Source organism: Mytilus californianus, unplaced genomic scaffold (assembly GCF_021869535.1).
Source record: "Mytilus californianus isolate M0D057914Y unplaced genomic scaffold, xbMytCali1.0.p SCAF_18, whole genome shotgun sequence".
Classification (NCBI taxonomy): domain Eukaryota; kingdom Metazoa; phylum Mollusca; class Bivalvia; order Mytilida; family Mytilidae; genus Mytilus; species Mytilus californianus.
In genome coordinates, this window is record NW_026262666.1 from 1,742,551 (window position 1) to 1,765,948 (window position 23,398).

Consider the following 23,398-nt stretch of genomic DNA (forward strand, 5'->3'; position numbering starts at 1 on the left):
ATGTTGGAGACAAAACACAGCCTTGTTTCAAGCCAAGTTCTTGGTCGAAGAAACCTGTTTCACTAGCATCAATCAAGACTTTATTTGATACATTGCTATAAAGAGATTTGAGCAATTTTCAGCACTTGCCTTGAATGCCATTTTTCCACAATTATAGATAGAAAAGGCCATCTCGCCAGACTCTATCAAAAGCCTTGGACAGGTCTAGGAAAGCGAGAAACGTTTTATGTTTTTTTAGCTTTACGAATAGAACAAATACCTTGCAGTGTAAAAATATGGTCCTCGGTTCTTCTGTTTTTTCGAAATGCTCCCTGGACCTCGCCTAAAATATTATTTTCTTCCAAATGGGACATTACAGATTCTTCCAAAATTTTTGCATATACTTTTTAAACATTAGAAGTAAGCGTGATACCTCTGTAAAGGAGATGTAGTATGATTAACAATGAGACAAATATCAACCAGAGTCAAAACTAATGACGTGCACTTAAGCAACTATAATGTGTCATCATAGGGCCTTCAACAATAAAAAAAAAGTATTTGAAAGTTGTGCAATTTGTTTAACAGAAACAATTAAAAATCTGACAACAACCGAGAAAATGTGTACTACACAGAAATTCAAACCTTAATCATACATATACAACTTTATAAATCAGTGGTTTTTCAAACGCATAAATTCTGACAAATTCCAGGTCAAATCATATTGTGTTTTCATATGTAAGAAAACAAAATCCACAACTAAAATTTTGCCAATCATTACGCAATATAAATAAAAAGAGGTGTGGGACGAGCTTCAAATTTACGTGAATGAAAAAACCAACCCAAGAATATGCTAAAAACGACAATAGTAATCGAATGTCAACAAGTTGTCCTATACCTTTGTTATATCGTTCGATGGTTTAGGTACTAGTAATTGGATTAGCTGACGGATCGGAGTACCATATGACTGCTCGGTTTGAGTTCAAATACGGTTTTGTGAATGATAAAATGGCTTTGCATGCATGAACTGCAATGTATGTAAGACGGTTCATCAAAAGTTTTTTGATTGGTTCCTCTGGCACTTTCGCGCCCTTTGCCGCCTTTAAAAAAACCTTATCAAAGATATCAGCTGGTCTATGACAATAATACTAAACGGACCCATATGATATTATAATGACCTGAGGAACGTGGTGTTAATTAGAAAAAATATTAATCAATTGATTCATTCAAGACACCAGGTGATGACAATATATAGATCGCGTTGAAAGACGGGTTGTGATTTGAAGTAAATTGACATTATGTGACTTTTCTGCTCAAATGACGGATGATGGCAATTTACAGAAGGAGATGTGGTATGATTGCCAATAAGACAACTATCCACAAGAGTTCAAAAGAAGTGGATGTAAGCAATTAAAGGCAACCGTACGGCCTTCAACAATTAGAAAAAACCCATACCGTATAGTCGGCTATAAAAGGCACCAACATGAAAAATATGAAACAATTCAGTTGAGAAAACTAACGGCATTATTTATAACAAAACAATTTACGGAAAACAAAAATGACACGAACCAAAGACAACCACTGAACTTCAGGCTCCTGATTTGGGACAGGAATATAAAGAATGTGGCGGGGTTAAAAATGTTGGTGAGCGCTCAACCCTCCCCTCAACCTGGGACAGTGGTTTTACAGCACAGAAGAACAAAGTATAAACAACAGTTGAAAAGGGCTTGACTCATTAGATCGATACAAAGAAGAATAACATCAAACAAAACACAGACCAGACGTGGCAGGATATTTATATATCTCTAACAACAAAAAAGACACAAAGTATAGATCTGAGAGTACTCGCAGTTACTGACAGCTAGTCAAAAGCCAATAATAACTAATGAAAAAAATCTAGTCTTTATGAAATAATCAGTATTTAGGTCTTCAGACAGTGATCATATTGATTAAAATAAACAATTTGAAAATATACATACTTATATATTCTATTGCACTATTGTTGAGAATTACGACAATCAGTCATGATAGTTTAACTGCACTGTCATTTCTATAAATCAGTTTACACATTATTACATATACATTTACACAACAATTTTATCAGAACAAACAATATGAGATACTGTTTATCAGGTTATTTTCACGTCGAGATTTGTTTGCGTTAAGGTCGTTGAAGGGACAAATACATCGTCGTCGTGTTCATTCTACGCCTTTTATAGTTTTGTTATATATATTTGAATGGGCAGTGCAATATTGCGCAGAGCTACTTTTGCGTAAAAATGTCTACTGCAAACGTAGCGTTTAATAGACATATGAACAAATGAGTAGATTCACGAAGCTTTAAAAGTGGCCTTGAGAATTGGATGTTTTTTTTAATCTGGCCTAAATACCAGAGATACAAAATATCTTCTGTAGTACATGTTGTGCCTGTATGAAGTAAGGCTATCTAGATCTTGTGTTTATCGTTGGTTTTTGTCTTTCTTGGTCTCTGGTGGATAAGTGTCTCATTTACAATCCTACCACATTATTTATTTTCTTGTTTGTTTTTCTTTTCGTCGTCTTTCTTTTTTGCGATGGCGTTAGCACTCGCGTAACAACAATAGACGAAAACGACCACTACCAACCGACGCCTCTAAATAACAAGGAGATGTAGTATGATTGACAATGAGAAAATATCCAAAAGAGTCAAAATAATGGCATGCATGTAAGCAACTATAATGTGTCATCGTAGGGCCTTTGTGAACGTGGAATAGTTCGTTTTGGTTTGTTTGTTGGTATATGGCTATAATAGCTGGAATGAAAAACCAATTCTTTGTAAAATAATAGATCTTTATTAATTGCTGGTCAATGTTCAAGTGCATACATGATAAACAATACATAATAAGTTCATACATATATAATTGAAATAACATTAATTATTTAAACTGAATGCATAATAATATAAAGATGGAACATATATATTCGCATTGTAAAACAATAAAGATAAAATGGGGGAGCTAACTAGCTCAATTAAATTAATGTGCTGATGCCAAATAATGTCAACATGAGTGAGACAAGGGCCTCTTTTTGAATTTTGATAAGTGTTGCCATGGTAACCAAATAATTTACTTTAGAACTAAGTTAAATTAATGAAGTGTAAACAGAACATTATTAATTTAAACACAAGAGTATAAAACATTATACTTATATACAACAATGAAATCTGAACAATAAAAATGTATATGGCTACAAGGAGAGAATTGCGCTTTATTTTCATTTCTAGTTCTGACTTTAAAACAACCATTTATACATGATTCGAATGCATACTTAAACTGTCTTAATTACTAAATCAATATACACAACTCTGGTTGTTACCTTTGAGCCTTCATAGTGAATAAAATGCACATTCTTAATAATTTTGCATTTGACGCAGTGTTTATTTTATTCTTAAAAGTGGAGATAACTCTGTTAAATACAGCTTAATATCGCTCTGTTTTTCAACATAAAAAATGGAATGAAACGTACCATAACTACTTGCGCTTTATGATCAGATTCAAATTAACTACTAAATAACTCAATAAAAATACCGACGCTAAAGAATATTTACACGATAAAGCAAATGACTAAAATAAGTAAGTCTTTTCTTTCAAATACTTAAACATTATGAAATATCAAAATATGTGACAAAGTCGCGTTATTTAAACATTGCAATTATCTAATTATTAAAAAGAAGGATAAAAAATGCTAAATTCAATAATAGGAAACATAAAGACTTTGTCTCTAAAACATGACTATTTACATTAGAAAATTCTGTAATTGTAAAAATACTTTTAACTTCAAATAAGCTGTTACGACTGCAACTATACCCTTTTTAGTTTCTAATATCTTAACATCTAGAGAATTATCATTTAAAATATCAATGCATAAAACATGAAAATATTCATTTAAAAATATCAACTTATAAAACTTAAAGTTACACTCACCTGGAATGAAAAACCAATTCTTTGGAAAATAATAGATCTTTATTAATTGCTGGTCAATGTTCAAGTGACCACAATTTCATAAAATACAAATTTTGTTTCATTCCCAGGTGAGGCCCAATTAGGTAAAATAATTATATACACAAAGGAAAATATCTCATAAACCCTGTCACTGGCCCCATGTCACCTAAGAGCTAAAATCTATGATAGCGTGGTCTTAATCCGGACATGCTAATCCAACATATAGTCAAAGGTTACATAATATTTGCTATCGCTAATAGATAATATAATAAACTCTAATTTATAGCTTTTGTAAATCTTTTGTAGAAAAATGACAATTTATAGCTATTTTATTTCTTTGTCTAATTCTGGTATTTTATATAATCTCTTTAAAAATTAACTTATAAATTCGGGTGACATGACGACAGTGAAATTCTTTTTATTTATAAAATAAATTAAAACTCATTTCTATTAAAACTATAGTAAAAATAAGTAAAAGATCTATAAGAAAAAGTGATGGTGCATTTTTCCTTATCACAAATATCCCCGTCATTAAAGATTCTTTGTCCTCAAAGAACATAAGAAATAAAGTAAAAAAATCCAAATATCTAAAAGTTTCCCTCTGGGATCAAGTCAACATACACTTCTGAAATACATATTTGCAACAAGTCACATGAATACAATAGGATATTGTGCCCTTTTTCAGCATACACGCATACAATTCAAATATTAATGTTTTATGTCACACAATGTAAAATTTGAATAAATAGGTATATCTGTGAAAGAATTGTATCGTACCAGTGTTCATATTGAGGCAATTCACATTACTATGGCAATCAATAAACAACCTTGAAAAAATTGTTGTGTACAACTAAAATGTATGATGTGAATGGTGATTTAAAAATGTTTCTCAACATTTTTGCTTTAATGGATTGACTGTAAACGTGTCAGGTACCTTGATTTGTTGTTTTGTGTGAACATTTACTATGCTTAAGCCTGACATTTCAACATGTAGTTTTTTATAAAAAGTACCAGATATTCTCATGTTTGTTATGTTATTTGGTGTTGCAATATCCCAATCTGATGGACATAATGGTAAATTGACAACTGGTATTGTCAAGCATGTTAAACCATTGCTGATTTCAAGTATGATTTTAGTGTGATGTCTTGTGCATACTTGTTTATATAAATAATGCAATACTCCAACAAATGAGATAATTGTGATTGCTGCCAACACAATTGATGGCCACTGATTTAACTGTGGTGATAATAATGAATCATAATTTTGAGTTGTTGATATAGGTGATTGCATGTAATGAAATGTTGGTGGTGTTTGTGGTGTCACAAATGCAGCTGATGATGGAGCTTTTTGTAACAGTATAAGTGCTGTTGTCAAGGCACGAACTTTGTTAAATAGTGCAATGCAAGCAATCGTCAAAAGTATTGATAACACAAGAGATATTAGCGAGATCATCTCATTTGTGTTTGGCCAAGAATCGTCGATATCAATTTCACCATCAAGTAATGGTTCTGACAATGAGGTAAATATTTTTCTGTCTGCTTTTGCTGCTTTTGCTATTCTTTTCAGGCTTAAGTGTAAATTATTGTCTTGTGCAATGACTGAGTTAAATGTATGGTTATAAAAATGAAGGTTGGGAAGTGTAATGTCTGCTGGGTCTGTAAAAGTTGTGTCACCTAATATCGAATTATAAGTTTCTGATGAGAAAAAGTGTTGAATAAGTGCTAAATTTACTGGATGTACTATAGTCACTGTATTTGTACTGTTATCGCACAATCCTTTTTTTGCAGGTATAAATAACGAATCTGTTTTTACAGAACAAAGACATGGAACATGTATAATACAAAAGGAACATCCTTTTTCAATTTTATGACCTGATGGACAGTCAAAAGCAAGTGTTTTGGTTTTGTATATAAGTAAACTTGTGTCAGTTATTTCTTTGACTGCTGGCTGTATGATATTTGTAAGGAATCGGAAATTGCAATTTGAATGTACGCTTTCTTTGTCATTGAACAGTAGTGCAAAGGAACAACTTGGTGAAACAGATGAAAGTAAAGGAAAAGTTTTTGTGCAGTACAGTGTATCTATTCCTGAACATGTTTTTACAAATTCATCTGATAATTCTGCATACTGTCTGTTATCAGATGTGATTACTAAGTACTGTGGGAGATCTAATAATTGAGTTGCGTGATTGCTGGTTGTATTTATAGGTACAGGGTATGAGTTTATTTTGTATAGAGTGAGTGGATTCACAAATGTAGTAATTGGAAATTTGATGCTAATGAATAAATTTTTGTGATGTCTAGTATATAAAATGTTAGCTTGTGAATAATAATATGATGGGTTCACATTATTTAAGTAAAAACCTTTGAATTTGTCATTTAAGATAGATTGAATATGCTGAATTGTACGTTTGAGATTTTGTGGTGAAATTAAAAATGGTGATAATTTGCCTTTAACTAACTCATGGACAGCTATTTTGAGTTCTTCTAGATACTTATTAATTTCAGCTGTTTCATTCATTTGTTTGAGTAAAAATTTTGACAATTTGATGCTTAGTTTCTCAAATTGTGAGATGAATTTTGCAGTTTCTTTAGTGATATTTTGAATACCTTCATAATTGTTTTTTATACCAACTATGATATTATCAAATCTCTTATTTGTTTTTGACATATATGATGATAACAATTTATCGTGATGTGTAATATCTTTTGCAAATTGATTATTTCTTCTGATTAAAATGTTTACATGTTTTGCTAGTCTATTTACATCCTCAGTAGTTGCTGTGCCAAATAAAGATTTGGAAATTGAACCAATAAAGTCAAATAGTCCACGCTTTAGTCTAGATTCTGTATTGGATTTGTCTTCAATATCAATATGTGGAATAAGTTTATGAATAACATCGACTGTGTGATTCACATTTGATGATACTTGAGTTCTAATTGCAGTAAGTTGTGATAAGACTTGGTTTAAAATGTAACAATGTTGATGTGTAATATCACATTGTTCAAAGTGATCATCAGTTTGTTTGCTAGGAAGGGGAATCTTGAAAGTGTGAAGCCAATTTTCACGACCCGAAAGTAAATTTGGTTGTCTCTCAAACACTACTCCATAATTGATACGCTGTATCTGGTGCACCTTGTCAGCTGACACATATATCATTATCCACAACCATATAAAAATCCTGGCAAGACTTATAACTCCTATAGAAAACAAAGAAAAAGGAAATTGATAGAATGTGAAATGTTTGTTGGGTAAGAGGTTGCATGCCTCTTTTAGCACTAAGTAACATGAGCATAGGCTCATAATTTTTAACAAACATTACACAGAAAGCAAAGAAAGAATTTTATAGTAAGAGTGTTCAGTTATGCCAACATCCTCATATAATGTTTCACAGATAGATAGGTGACCAATGTATGAAGTTTTAGATATATATGTAAAATTGTAAAAACCACTACCGTAAAAGTTATATATATATATGTAATAATCTATCTCATGAAAGTCAATTGTAAGAAAAATTTTCAAAATTGCTATACAAAACATGGATTCCTTTGTGGGCGTTTGCGTCTTCTCCCCTGTTGTGTTTTCGTAGCATGGAAATTATTGATAATGTCATCACTTAAATCTTTGGCAAGTTGCCATGTAAGTCCTCTGTAACCTTTCCACTTTATTAAATATTGTTTTTGACCGTCAATTGTCCTTGACCTAATAATTCTTTCTATTGGGTACTCCTGGTCATCATTTTGATCCTTTGGATCTGCATCATTGTCATCATCATCAACAATAGGTGCTTGTTGTGCCTCCTGTTGAGGTTGTACTTGTGGCTGAACTGGCATTGGTAAATCTGGACGAGGCACATCCATGGGAGGTGCGTTTAAATTTTGTCTGTGATCAGGTGGGTGGTATAGTTTTAGCCTGTTTGCATTGATCATACTTTTGAGTAATTTATGGTCGCTACATCTGCGCAATTTGTATGTGTAATTCGAACCTTTGTCAACAATGTAGAATGGTCCATCTTGTTTCTTGTAAAGTTTGGAAGAATATCCAACTGGTACTTTTGGAGTAAATACTAAAACTTGGTCGTTTACTTCAAACTTTGGCAATTCTGTACGTTTGTCATAATTTGTTTTCTGCTTTTGTTGAGCATGGTTTAAGTTTTCTGTAGCTATTGCCTTAGCTATTTTCAAGTTGTCCAATATATTATCAATATGTGTTTTCAGGTTTTTGTTAAGATCTTCCCTTGGGATAAGGTTGACATCAAAAGGAAGGTTCATGTCTTTGCTAAAAACAAGATAGAATGGAGAGTACTCTGAAGAAGCAGATGGAGTCATGCGAAAAGCCATTAGAATACCAGGCAGTAGTTCTGGCCAATTTGACTGTTGTTCATTAATGACAGTTCTAATGCATTGTATGATGGTTTTGTTGGTACGCTCAGCAATTGAATTTGTTTGAGGATGGTAAGAGCTTGTGAAGGAATGTTTGACATTAAAAATGTGGTTAACTGCTGCAACAAGCTTGCTCATGAATCCTTGACCACGATCTGTACAGATGGAAACTGGGCTTCCAAATCTTGTAAATATCTCCTTGTGTAATACAGAGGCAATTTCTGCTGCACTTTCTGACTTAACTGGAAAACATTCTACCCATTTACTGAAGGAATCGACTATGATCAAGATGAAGCGATGTCCTTCGCTTGTCTCTCTCTTAAAAGGACCAATAAAGTCCATGTGCCATCGAGCAAATGTATCTGTAATTGGCATTGGTGTCATTGGAACTCTTTTGGAATGTGGTGGATATTTTGCTTTTTGACATGGTTCACAACCTCTAATGTATTCTGTAACTACTTGGTACATGCGTGGAAAATAGTACTTTTCTTGAATAGACTGGTATGTCCGATCAAAACCAAAGTGTCCGTGATCATGGTATGCCTTCATTAGATCATTTCTAAGTGTACGTGGCAATGCAAGTTGTTTAATGAACCTTTTGATTTTTCTTAAACCTTTTTGTCTTGGTTGGTACTGATGATACAGGACATCATCTTGCATGATATATTGGCTTGCCTCTAGGACAACCTTTTGTGCTATTTTCTTGTCATCTGGTAGTGTGTTGTTTTTAACATATTCATATATGAGACTAAAATCTGGACATTCACTCTGAAGTTTGCCTATTTCTATGGGTATGATATCAGATGTTGTTAATTCTGCAACTAAAGGTGATTTGCTTTTAGGCTGATCAGAATAGACAAAAGTAACTTCAAGAAAAGGATTTTCAGATTGGTCAATAGTATGAATTGAAGGAATGACATCTTCAGGTTCAGAAATATCAGATTCTTTTGTGACTGGATATTCACGTCTAGAAAGACAATCAGCAACAACATTTGTTTTACCTTGTCTGTATAAAATTTCCATGTCATAACCTTGTAACAAAACTGACCATCTGGCCAAGCGACCAGTAGATTGTTTGATGTTGTTCAGAAATTTTAGAGCATTGTGATCTGTATACACTTTAAAATGTTTGTATGCTAGGTAAACATGATATGTTTTGACACCTTCCAATATAGCTAGACATTCATGCTCACTAGCTGACCATTTCCTCTCTGCTTCCGTTAAACTTCGACCACCATAAGCTATAACTTTCTCTTGGCCTTCAGAATCTAATTGAGCAAGAAAATAACCAATAGCTGTGCCGCTGGCATCAGTGGTAAGAATAAAGTCTTTCGACATGTCAGGATAAGCAAGAATAGGAGATGAAATCAGAGTCTTTTTGAGTTTATCAAAAGCAACTTGACAATCCTCTGTCCATTCAAAAGGTACATTGTCCTTAGTCAGATTATGCAATGGACCTGCAATGTGGCTATACCCTTGAACAAATTTTCTGTAATAGTTACAGAGACCTAAGAAACTTCTGACCTGTTTTTCAGTTTTAGGCACAGGAAAAGATTCTACAGTTTCAATTTTAGATTTGTCAACTTCAACACCTTTCTTAGAAACTTTATGGCCTAGATAAATGACTTCTTTTCGTGCAAACTGACATTTGCTTGGTTTAAGTGTGAGATTTGCAGCTTTCAATCTGTCAAAAACAAGCTGAAGATGTTTTAAATGTTCTTCAAATGTTCTGCTAAAGACAAGTATGTCATCTACATAGACTAGAGCAATCTGGTAATTGAGACGATGAAGAACCTGAGTCAAAAGATGTTGAAAAGAAGATGGTGCTGCTGATAAACCAAAAGGAAGCCTTTTCCACTGATAAACTCCACTAGGAGTGACAAAAGCAGATTTATGAGCCGTGGCTGGGTCTAACTGACATTGCCAATATCCGGACAAAAGATCTAAAGTTGTGAATATCTGCGCTTGTGAGCGCCCTAAGGAGTCAAGAACATCCTCAATGCGAGGCAAAGGAAAAAACTTGGGACGTGACACCTTATTAAGGGAGCGAAAATCACAACAGAACCTTAGTTCTCCCGATTTCTTTTTGCACATGACTACAGGTGCAGCCCATTCACTGGTGGACTCTTCTATGATACCGTGTTCAAGCATTTTGTCAATTTGTTTGTTCATTTCTTCTAGAACTGGTGGAGATTGTCTGTAAAACCTTTTTCGTATTGGTGGCGCATCACCAGTGTCAATTGTATGTTTGTATAGATTTGTATTTCCTAGTTCACTAAGATCTTTGGCAAAAACTCGTCTATTTTTAGAAAGAAATGCTTGGAGAATAGTTTTTTGATCTTCAGACAGATCTGAGTCACTAAAATCAAAGTCTAAGATGTCACACTGATCATCAGATTTAGAATTCTGAGTTTTCTTATCAACTTGAGTGTCTGTTAAAGAAATGATAGATTTAGAGTCAACTGCAGAAACTGAAGCAACAACAAAGTTAGCTGGCAAATGAATAGTTTTTTCTGTAGGATTCATCACTCTCATGAAAGAATTGCCAGTGTCATCTAGTTGAACAATGGACTTTGCCCCAGCTAATGATTGACTTGGTAATGTGTGCAAGGGTTCTAAAAGAGCAGTTTGGTTTCTTAAATTGGACACTTTGACTGGAATGTCAACTTGATGTAACCCTTTGATGTGAATGTGTCTCTTTGTGCGAGCTAATCCATTGTTTAACTCTACAGAATGGACAAGTTTTTCATCAGTGTCTGGCTCTGGGATAAACAGAGTGTTAGAGGGACAATCAATGATTGCTCCATTTTCAGTTAGAAAATCAAATCCTAAAATCATACTTTGTTGCATTTTGGAAAAGACATGAAAACGATAGACAAAAGAAATATTTCCTATAGTAAAAGGCAAAAGGATAAGTCCTAAAATGGGATGGTGTTCACCCCCAACACCTACAGCATCTTGAACTCTTGTTCGCTGAATTTGTTTAAGATCAAAGTTTAAAGATTTGAGTAAATTTACTGAGCAGCAGCTAATAGCTGCTCCTGTGTCAACCAAACTTTTTACGTTGTTACCTTTTATTGTAACGTGAACTGTATTGCCATTTAATTTTGACAACTGTGCAATTTCTGGTAATTTTAAATTTTCATTTTTATGTGTTTCTTTTCTGTTTTTGAAATTTCTGTTTTGGTGTTGTCTCTCTTGCCTTTGTTTTGTGTGTCAATAATCTACCCTATAATTAGATTGTCTTGGTTGCCAGTTTTGTGAATTAGATTGTTGTCTTGGTTGCCAGTTTTGTGAATTTGCCTTTCGCTCATCAAATTCTTTCTTATCACATACCTCTTTAAAATGACCAAACTTGTGACAATAAAAACATTCAACATTGTATGCTGGGCATTTTCTCCTATCAAATACATGTGACTTACCACAAAACTTGCATTTGGTCAGTGACTGCTGCCTTGATCCTCTATAATTTTGACTGTAATTTGGCTTGTTTTGATCATGATGAGGTACACCCACTGCCATCACTTGTTCTTTAAAAACTGATCTAATACCCTCTACTAAAGAAGAACATAAATCATTAATTGAATGTACATTGTTTACACTTTCTACATTTAATTTTTGAACATTTTGTGTAGTTATGTTTGTATTGTTCGTGTTAACATCACTAGCTTTACATTCTGCTACACTAGTTGCAAGGTAAATTGCTTCTCTTAATTCATTTATTGTTTTGGGATCTTTCCCTACCACAAACGGTTTGATATCTGGGTTAAGCCCATTTTTACATAAACCCACAATTGTCTGCTCACTAATGTTCTGTGCACCACTTGCTAGGTTTTGCACTCTAGTTAAGTACTGTATCCCGGTCTCATGCGGATGTTGTTTAAGGCGGTACAACTCATTGTTTGTGTTATGGTGTTTAAATCTGTCCAGAAAAGCAGCTTTCAAATTTGTCAGATCATCACGTGTTTCTGTAGGTAAGGAATGATACCATGTTGAGGCTTGTCCCTCCACATGAAATGAAAATGCAGCTAAAGCTGCCTCATTCTGATAATTTTGTAGTTTAATGTAATTTTCAAACATGGTCCACCAAATGGCAGGAACCTGGCTTGTTTCATCATGAAAATGAGCTAAATTTATATGTGACATTACTCGTTTTGTATTATTTGTCAAACCTATTGGAATAATTTGCACTATCTGTTGTTCAGCTTCTGGTTCTATTTCTATTTCTTCTTCTGCTTGTTCTGTGTCTTGCAAATTTATCTGGTTATTTGCTACTGGTTCCTGTTCAGTTATGTTGACAATCTCTGTTTGATCGTCACCTGGTTGTTGTTCGGTTATGTTTACCAGAATTTCCTCTAGATCTGTGGAGTATATGTCCTCTGCGACTTGTGCTTTGGCCCTTGTGTTATAATTGGACGGTGTTGCCCCTGTCGTTGACTTGGCACCAGCTGTGTTTCTGTATGGCATGTAGACAGTAGAGCGAGGTAACAGGAAAGAGTCAGTCCTCTACCAATTTGTAAAATAATAGATCTTTATTAATTGCTGGTCAATGTTCAAGTGACCACAATTTCATAAAATACAAATTTTGTTTCATTCCCAGGTGAGGCCCAATTAGGTAAAATAATTATATACACAAAGGAAAATATCTCATAAACCCTGTCACTGGCCCCATGTCACCTAAGAGCTAAAATCTATGATAGCGTGGTCTTAATCCGGACACGCTAATCCAACATATAGTCAAAGGTTACATAATATTTGCTATCGCTAATAGATAATATAATAAACTCTAATTTATAGCTTTTGTAAATCTTTTGTAGAAAAATGACAATTTATAGCTATTTTATTTCTTTGTCTAATTCTGGTATTTTATATAATCTCTTTAAAAATTAACTTATAAATTCGGGTGACATGACGACAGTGAAATTCTTTTTATTTATAAAATAAATTAAAACTCATTTCTATTAAAACTATAGTAAAAATAAGTAAAAGATCTATAAGAAAAAGTGATGGTGCATTTTTCCTTATCACACCTTCAACAAGAAAAGTATTTATAAGTTATGCAATTTGTTTTAAAGTAACAATTAAAAATCTGATAACAACCGAGAAAATGTGTGCTACACAGAAATTCAAACCTTAATCATACATTTACAACTTTATAAATCAGTGGTTTTTAAAACGCATAAATTCCGACAAATTCCAGGTCAAATCATATTGTGTTTTCATATGTAAGCAATCAAAATCCACAACTGAAATTTCGCCAATCATTACACAATATAAATAAAAAGAGGTGTGGGACGAGCTTCAAATTTACGTGAATGAAAAAACCAACCTAAGAATATGCTAAAAACGACAGTAGTAATCGAATGTCAACAAGTTGTCTTATACCTCCGTTATATCATTCGATTCGTTCATTAGTTAATGTAATTGGATTAGCTGACGTATCGCGGTACAATATGGCTGCTCTGTTAAAAAATACCACAAAGTTAACATATCAATAGTTTTGATATAACTAAAGATACAAAATATCTTTTGTAGTACATGTTGTGCCGGTATCAAGTAAGGCTATCTAGATCTTGTGTTTATCGTTAGTTTTTGTCTTTCTTGGTCTCTGGTGGATAAGTGTCTCATTGAAAATCCTACCACATTTAATATTGATTTTGTTATCAGTAAATTAAAAGCAAACTAAACATTATTGTTATAAACATATGCACTTTCATGGATCCTGTATCTTGGCATTGCACAAAAGTCATGTTTTTCGCTGACTGTTTATGGCGTCTTTACACAAAATCCATGGGATGTTGGATGTGTACTGATTGATAAATTAGTCTTAGATACATGAATTGTTTTATTAGTTGTTATTGGCTTTGAACTAGCTGTCATTAAGTGCGAGTACACTCAGATCTGTACTTAGTGTCTTTTTGTTGTTTGGATGTACAAGATTCCACCCACGTCCAATCTGTGTTTTTCTTTTATGTACTTCTATCTATCCATCTGATGAGTTAAGCCTTTTTCAACTGATTTTTATAGTTCGTTGTTATGCTGTACTGTTAAATCACTGTCCCAGGTGAAAGGAAGGGTTGGGATCTCGCTAACATATTTAACTTCCGACACATTCTGTATGTATGTGCCTGTCCCAAGTCAGGAGCCTGTAATTCAGTATTTGTCGTTTGTTGCTGTGTTACATTTTTTTTGTACACTTATTAGGCCGTTAGTTTTCTCGTTTGAATTGTTTTACATTTATGATTTCGGGGCCTTTTATAGCTGACTATGCGGTATCGGCTTCGCTCATTGTTGAAGGTCGTACGGTGACCTATAGCTGTTGATTTCTGTGTCATTTGGTCTCTCGTGGAGAGTTGTCTCATTAGCAACCATACCACATCTTCCTTTTTTATATTCACAAAGAAAGATAAACAGCAACGATCAACGCAATATACAGATAACATGACTTAATACAGGCACAAAATGTACTAAAGTTAAAACCAAGTTTACGTGTATACTTTTCGTTTCCTTGAATTCTTTATTTGTAGAATTTTATTAATTTAAAAAAATTAAGAACTGAATAAAGAAAAATAACAATTTTGTTTTATAAATTTGGTGCGTGTGTTTTTCATTATTTATTTTTACCAGGAATGCTAAAACCAAAAACTTTGAAAAACAAGAATGTGTAAGGGTTCAAATACTTGAGGAGCTGAATATCTACATACATATAGTAACTTATTTATTTCGTTTTATTCAATTTCACATACGTATACTGGAACGTTATAATGAAATGTTAATAGAAACCAAAATGTTTTTCCTAGTACTTACTTCTTTTTTAAGTTTTATTTTCTTGTTTATCTAACTTTGTCTTTATTTTCTACTGTAAACTTGTTATTTCTACTAACACAACATCTATTTATCTTTCGAAATTTATCACAGTTTGCTTTCGGGTTTGAATAATTACTTCTAGTTTGTCACTTATTTCGTTTTTATTCTTCCTAATCTCCTTTGCTTTTGTGGATTCCTTCACACAGATACAGCTTTATCTATCGTAACAACGTGTTCAATTTTCTGTGGTGTACTGTAACACAATCGGCACAACATTGTTGTGAGAGACTTGCAGTATATTTCGATAGTCTTATCTAGATGTTCATCGCAAGAAATAGAAGCAAACATATTTGGAGCATACATTTATATCTGTAATGACTACTAACTTGTGGTTCCGAGTACTTTTGAATCTTTCATGAATGACTTCACATGGTCCACTATACGCTTCGACACAAACAGTGCACCATGAAACTGCTTTGTGAGAGATGTTCTAATTGCTACAAGCATCGCAAACTTTCTTTGCTTTCTTCATAGCCCTCCTGTCAATCAAATGTTTTTAAAGTCAGTTTCTAGACCACACCTCAGGTTTCTCCGTACTGTATCCACACGATACAATGCCTCCGCATACTGGGCACTCGAATCCCTCTAGTTTTTTTTTTCGCCTTTTACAGTTGAAACAAAAAAGACATGTATACAGGTCTCACAGAGTGGATGCAGACACGGTACATAATTTGGCAGTTTACAAGTTCCAAAACAAATAGTCAAGGTTAATTAAGCAGCAAATTCCTTTATACGTTCCTCGAATTCGATTAATAAGCTAAAGCAGTACAATAATTTTATAATGCATTTGAAAAAAGACATTTGAGTTATTGGGAAACCAGCTGTTACCGTGCGTATTGAAGATGCAAGCAAAAAGAGAAACCCTTGTTCAAACATAATTGGATTTATCACTTGAAAAGCTTTATTCGATCAATGGTGAATGATTGATGTTCCTTGAATTCTTTTTCTGACCTAGTGATGTCGCACATTCGAACACTCGCAAACACATGCATTCAGGTTTCAAAAAAGTCTTAGGTAAATTTGGTAAGTAATTTTTATAAAATTTTCAATCTTCTTATAACTCAGGAATTTTAGCAAGTTTCAAACTTATGAGCAGTTTTTAATTTTCTGGTTCATATTATCTCTTATTATTTCCTACAGCACGTGTCAGTTTTTCTTTTTATCCGTACAAGCTGCACTTTTGTCATTTAGTCCTGTCTGTTGTAAATCAAAATGGAACAAAATTGAACATATTATACATCTGCTATTTTCAAAGCGATTTCTTGATTTATCTTCATCAGGAATAACCAATAAAATGTGAAAGCCAAAGATGCATCAATGCTTAAATACTGTTTTACCAAAATGTACACAAAACGAAAAAAAAACAACTTTTATCTAAGATCAACTTTGCATTAAACGCGAATTTATTGACGCGGACGTACGTATACAATGGAGAAATGACTTTAAATTTTATACGACTGTCATACAAGTGAGAGGTTAAGCTAACTATAAAACCAGGTTTAATTCACCATTTTCTACATAAAAAAATATATGTACCAAGTCAGGAATATGACAGTTGTTATCCATTCGTTTGAAGAGTTTGAGCTTTTGATTTTGCCATTTGATTATGGACTTTCCGTTTTGAATCTTTCTCGGAGTTCGGTATTTTTGTTATTTTACTTTTTAAACATTGACAATTATTCATGAAATTGTTTTGGAAACAGAAAAAAAAACACAGTTCTTTTCAGTAGAACTTACATTTGTTTCAAATAACAGTGTTGGTAATCCTAAACTTTGGCACTTTTATCACTTTTGTCTAAGTTTCCTAAATTTATGAGACGGTTTGACAGAGTTATTGATGTATGAAAAACTTTAGAATTACACTGTATCTAAATTTCATTACTGCAAAAAAACTTTGTTCATTTATCAGTAAAATACAGAAAAATGAAAATAAAATATAATAGCAATATTTTCAAAAGTGTGCTCTGGACACTCTTTCATGTCTACAACAACTAAAACACAACACTTTGGTCAAAATGGAAAACGACAAGAAATAAAATGGCAGTCCACAAAACACTAAAAATATAATTAAATGTTGGGCGACACGAATGCTACCAAAAACAGAATTGAACTCAGTTGCTCAAGAATGTTATGTGCTTTGTCAGATGGAAGAATTAAGAACATATGTTTCCATCACTTATTAAATCTCTCCAAATCATCCATGATTTTTTTTCTGTGAACGTCGCGCTCACAAGTGTGACTGACAGATTGATAGAAAGAAAGACAAACATGTTTGTTGAAAAAAATCTTGTTGAAAAAAAATCTTGTTGAAAAAAAATTTTGTTGAAAAAAATTTTGTTGAAAAAAATATGTTTTCGTTTCATTTCTACATTTCTACATTTTCTGCTTGTCTCATACATATATTTTAAACCTTTATGAAATCATCAGATCAAAATTCAATGTCAGTATGACAATCTGATCAAAAGATACTCACAATTATTAGGCACGCCTTTTCTCTGATCGACATTTATGTAAACTGTATTGATTTATAACTGTGTGTTTAGTAAGTCATGTGAAACTGGCTTGTTTCGAAGTTGTTTTCAAAATGTAAAATTATATGAATGGAAAGCAAAATATACGGAAGCCGATAAGGGCCATTCAAAAAAAAAGAATTATGTCGTAACATGTCGTAATAACGACATCACTATGTCGTAATTTCGACATAGCATGTCGTTATAACGACATCGCTATGTCGTAATTTCGACATAACAAGTCGTAATTACGACATCACTATGTCGTAATTACGACATAGCTATGTCGTAATAACGACATCGCTATATATATAAAAGAATATGTATTATGATTGCCAAGAGACTAAATGACACAGAAATTAACAACTAAAGGTCATCATAATGCCTTCAATAATGAGAAAAGCCCCCGCATAGTCAGCTATAAAAGAGGGACGAAAGATACCAGAGGGAGAGTCCCCGAAATGACAGCTGTTTAACAATTTAATTCAAACGAGTGAAAATAACGGTTTTAATAATGGATAAACAAAGACCGAAACACGAATATGTAACCCAGCAACAAATGACAACCACTGAATTACAGACTCCTGACCGCTATCTGATAATAACGACAACCTTATAGGTTAACTTTTCACTTTTTGATTCGATAGGAATTTCAAAATGGTCGCCAGTAAAGGCAAAGTTTGTAGCGTAAACAAATTCATCTTTTTTTTGAGAATATTGAACACTTTATGCAATCAAGCTTAATTAAAGTTATTCACTAGCACCTCAGACTTGCACATACTAGAACTTTATTTATAATCAAGTCAAATGAGACCCAGTTGAATAGGGGAGCAATTCAAGCTCCCTGGAGCCTCTAATTATGTTTGGCATTGCAGGTTATGAATAAGATGAATTTTAAGCTTTGTCCAATAAAGACTATGTTAAACTTTGGACTCATAGTGCTCAGACCCACGGATCTCTGTACCTTCATTTGTACACACTTGAATCTTAATGTACTACTGAGGCTTGATGCAAATTATAACTGCATTGCTATTGTTGGTTCTTAATGAGATTCTTCAAGCGTCCTCCCTATTGAAGCCCTATTAAAACTTTGCATCCCAAGTTCTTTTAACCACTGTTCCCCAGGGCAACTATTCCTACAAACTTAGAGGGAGGATTGGGATCCCGCTAACATGTTTAACCCCGCCACATTCTTAATGTATGTGTCTGTCCCAAGTCTTTAATTTACATATTTGTTTTTCGTTTATTTTTGTACATAAAATAGGCCGCTAGTTTTTCTCGTTTGAATTGTATTACATTTGTCATTTCGGGGCCTTTTATAGCTGACTATGCGGTATGGGCTGTGATCATTGTTGAAGTCCGTACGGTGACCTATAACTGTTAATTTCTGTGTCATTTGGTTTCTTGTGGAGAGCTGCGTTTTTTAACAAACCAGCGTATCCCAAAGCCTTGATAACCTCTGTAGGCCCCAAATAAGACGAAAAAACATCAAAATTGGAGAGAAAACTGAAAATAAATGGTTTCTAACCTCAGGGATATTAACCCTTGGCATGCTGAATTGTTATCAGAAATTGTCTAAATTTCGAGTATTTGTAAAAATATGCAAATGATATGCAAATGAGCTGTACCCTGATGCTGATGCATACTGATTGCATTAAATCTAAGATAGCCAAGGGTTAATATCCCTGAGGTTAGAAACCATTTTTTTTCAGTTTTCTCTCCAATTTTGATGTTTTTTTCGTCTTATTTGGGGCCTACAGAGGTTATCAAGGCCTTGGGATACGCTGGTTTGTTCAAAAACGCAACTCTCAACAAGAAACCAAATGACACAGAAATTTACAATTAAAGGTCACCGTACGGCCTTCAACAATGATCACAGCCATATCGCATAGTCAGCTATAAAAGTCCCCGAAATGACAAATGTAATACAATTCAAACGAAAAAAACTAGCGGCCTATTTTATGTACAAAAATAAACGAAAAACAAATGTGTAAATTAAAGACTTGGGACATACACATACATAAAGAATGTGGCGGGGTTAAACATGTTAGCGGGATCCTAACCCTCCCCTTAAGTTTGTAGGAATAGTTGCCCTGGGGAACAGTGGTTAAAAGGACTTGGGGTACAAAGTTTTAATAGGTCTTCAATGGGGAGGACGCTTGAAGAATCTCATTAAGAACCAACAATAGCAATGCAGTAATAATTTGCATCAAGCCTCAGTAGTTACTGTACATTAAGATTCAAGTGTGTACAAATGAAGGTACAGAGATCCGTGGGTCTGAGCACTATGAGTACAAAGTTTAACATAGTCTTTATTGGGAAAAGCTTAAATTCATCTTATTCAGAACTTGCAATGGAAATGCAGGACTTCATAATTTACACAAATCTGTACATGTCAAACATAATTAGAGGCTCCAAGGAGTTTGAATTGCTCCCCTATTCAACTGGGTCTCATTTGACTTGATTATAAACAAAGTTCTAGTATGTGCAAGTCTGAGGTGCAAGTGAATAACTTTAATTAAGCTTGATTGCATATAGTGTTCATTATTCTAAAAAAAAAAGATGAATTTCTTTCCGCTACAAACTTTGCCTTTACTGACAACCATTTTGAAATGCCTATCGCATCAAAAAGTGAAAAGTTAAACTATAAGGTTGCCGTTATTATCACATAGCGGTCAGGAGTCTGTAATTCAGTGGAATTGTCATTTGTTGCTGTGTTACATATTCGTTTTTCGGTCTTTGTTTGTACATTATTAAAACCGTTATTTTCACTCGTTTGAATTAAATTATTAAACAGCTGTCATGTCGGGGACTCTCCCTCTGGTATCTTTCGTCCCTCTTTTATAGCTGACTATGCGGGGGCTTTTCTCATTATTGAGGGCATTATGATGACCTATAGTTGTTAATTTCTGTGTCATTAAGTCTCTTGGCAATCATAATACATATTCTTATATATATATAGCGATGTCGTTATTACGACATAGCTATGTCGTTATTACGACATAGGGATGTCGTAATAACGACATGTTATGTCGAAATTACGACATAGCGATGTCGTTATAACGACATGTTATGTCGAAATTACGACATGCTATGTCGTAATTACGACATAATTATTTTTTTTTGAATGGCCCTTATCGGCTTCCGTAAAAATATAATTTAATATAAAGAAATATATACAAAAAAATACTTTAATATAATAATGTTAACACTTTTACAGGCCATTAAAACTATGAAAGGCAGCACTCGACTTATAAATATCTTAAAACTCCTTCTGTTACTAATTACAATAAATGTTAATTCAGTCGGTGACATTTACACATGATATACTAATAGAGGTTAAAACTCATAAACTTAAAACAGTTTAATTAATTTCACATATGTATGCTTCACTTCTAGATCCATGAAATGTCACAAGAAACTTGTTAGTATTTTGTTTAAAACGCATTACCCATGGCCTTTCAGTCATATCTTCGTCTATGTCTGATAAAGCAATGGTACGGGCGAGTTGTCCGTCAGGTGTCACCTGATGGATGTTTTTAGCATAATGTTCTACTATGTATATGTTGCCGTCGCGATCAATATTCTGGTGAAACGGTGAGCTCAAGTTACTCTTGCAGTCAAAATCTGTTCCGACAAATGATTCAAATCTTATTGAATGTGTATTCCTAAAAATGTTCTTATTTTCCCTATGACTACCTACAAATGTCGTGTGGTACTCCTCTTATTTAGCACCATATTCAGTGTTGGACAAGGAAATGATACTACTATGTGCAATGATTTCTTCATGAATGAACATGCACATTCCGAACATTCCAACATTTATATTGACTGTTTTGATTGTTATCAAAGATTTAACGTTAATTATAAAAGTCTTTCCATAAGAACGGCATTGATAAATGGACACGGCTACTGTATGATCATTCACCTTAATAATATCGGTTGGACGTTCATTAATTTGAAATTCTAATGTGTCTATTTGTTTTCCAGTATTATCGTGGTAGGCTATTCTGTTTTCATTGTACTCCGTTATGATGATGTCGTCTTTAAAGAATATGCCACTGGTGTAAGCACCTCTAACATCAATCGTAAAAATCACGTGTATCTTCCCTAAAAGGGAGGGTTTGTTTTCTTTCAAATGCAAGCGACCAAAGCACATAGTGTCTGAAATGATATTCATTGTTTCGAACTTTATTGATATGTCTCTTATACCTTGTAAAACTGTGGACAAGTCATTTTTAAAGTGTGGCATTTTACTTGAAATATCCTCCATTTTGACCAGGCAATGAATTTCAGAACCTTGGGACAAACAGGCCCTGAAGATATACTTCCAATAATCAAAGGCACTCTTCAAGGCCACTAATTCACTAATCTCTTCATTCAGTCTTAGAATATTAGTTTTTCTTACACTTTTTACTTCTTCTTTGATTTTCAGTTCAAGTTCATCTAAACGGTCATTCAATGTTTGTCGCATGTTACCGATTTCTGTCAAAACAACATCTATATCTTTTTCGAAATTTGTTGTACTTTGTTTCCTATTGTCAATAATTACTTCCAACTTGTTACTTGTTTCTTTTAATTCCATCATTAGTTCCTGTGCTTTTATAGATTTTTTTTATACCAGTTACAGCTTTATCTATGGTAACCAAGTGTTCACATTTTCTATGATGTACAGTAGCACAAACGGTACAACATGGTTTGGAGTGATCTTTGCAGTATGTTTCGATTGTCTTGTCTGGATGTTCATCGCAAGCAACAAATCCAAAGACATTTCCAATAAGCGTATCTTCCGTTATATCTTGAATCAAAACTATCTTGTGATTTCTCGCCATTTTATATTTTGTATGATTGACTTCACAAGAATCGCAATAGGCCTCTTCACAAATCGTGCACCATGAGATTGCTTTTTTGGAAATGTTTTCACTGCTACAAACATCACAAAATTTCTCATCCTGTTTCATTGTTCTCCTGTCAATCAATGAATTAATAAAATGATTTGCAGGCAAAGTTTTTACCCATGTATCAGGTTTTGCGATGATGTCTCCAACCAGAACAAGGCGACTACATAATGGGCACTTGAATCCTTCTGGTTTTTCTTCCTTTACTGTTGAAACAACATATGTACTTAAACAGCTCTCACAAAACGTGTGTAGGCACGGTAAAGTCTTTGACTGTTTAAATGTTTCAAGGCAAATAGTACACGTCAATAAATCGGTTAAATCTTCTTTTAACGTTTCTTCCTTTACGTTAGCTAAAGTCGCCATTTTGTCTTTACTGTTAAAGTTCCTTGTTGAAATATAAATAACGAGATAAATATAGAATGCATACTATTTTTAGATGATTGAGTGGGATTCTATGAAATATTCTGGTTGTTATCTTGTTTATATACGAACAAAGAAATCGACGTGCGCTATATATGGACATTTGTATTTGTTAGGTTGGTAAATATTTGTTTTTACAGAAAAAAGAATTGATTAATTGTTGGTTGTTTACGTCCAGTGGCAACATAAAAAAGAAAGTTACCCTTCCAATCATATACCAAGAGTCCACAAAAGGAATGTTAATTGATAAAGACTAAACGTAGTGTTCTTGTAATGAACTTATCAACATAAATTCTTTACTTTTTGAATTAGTCGGATATTTATTTGTAGTATCACTTGTTAATAATCACGTACAAGGCAA

The 23,398-nt window shown here is 33.5% G+C and overlaps 1 protein-coding gene across 1 annotated transcript; it reads right to left on the reverse strand.

The window, feature by feature from the left end:
• Positions 1 to 2,784: 2,784 nt before the first annotated feature.
• LOC127726516 (uncharacterized) lies at positions 2,785 to 12,855 on the reverse strand. The gene is made up of 2 exons (XM_052233883.1): positions 11,762 to 12,855; positions 2,785 to 7,157 (listed from the first exon to the last, which is right to left on the reverse strand). Exons 1-2 carry the CDS (start codon positions 12,804 to 12,806, stop codon positions 4,846 to 4,848), a joined length of 3,357 nt encoding a protein of 1,118 aa, XP_052089843.1. The 5' UTR covers positions 12,807 to 12,855; the 3' UTR covers positions 2,785 to 4,845.
• Between the last annotated feature and the right edge of the window lie 10,543 nt (positions 12,856 to 23,398).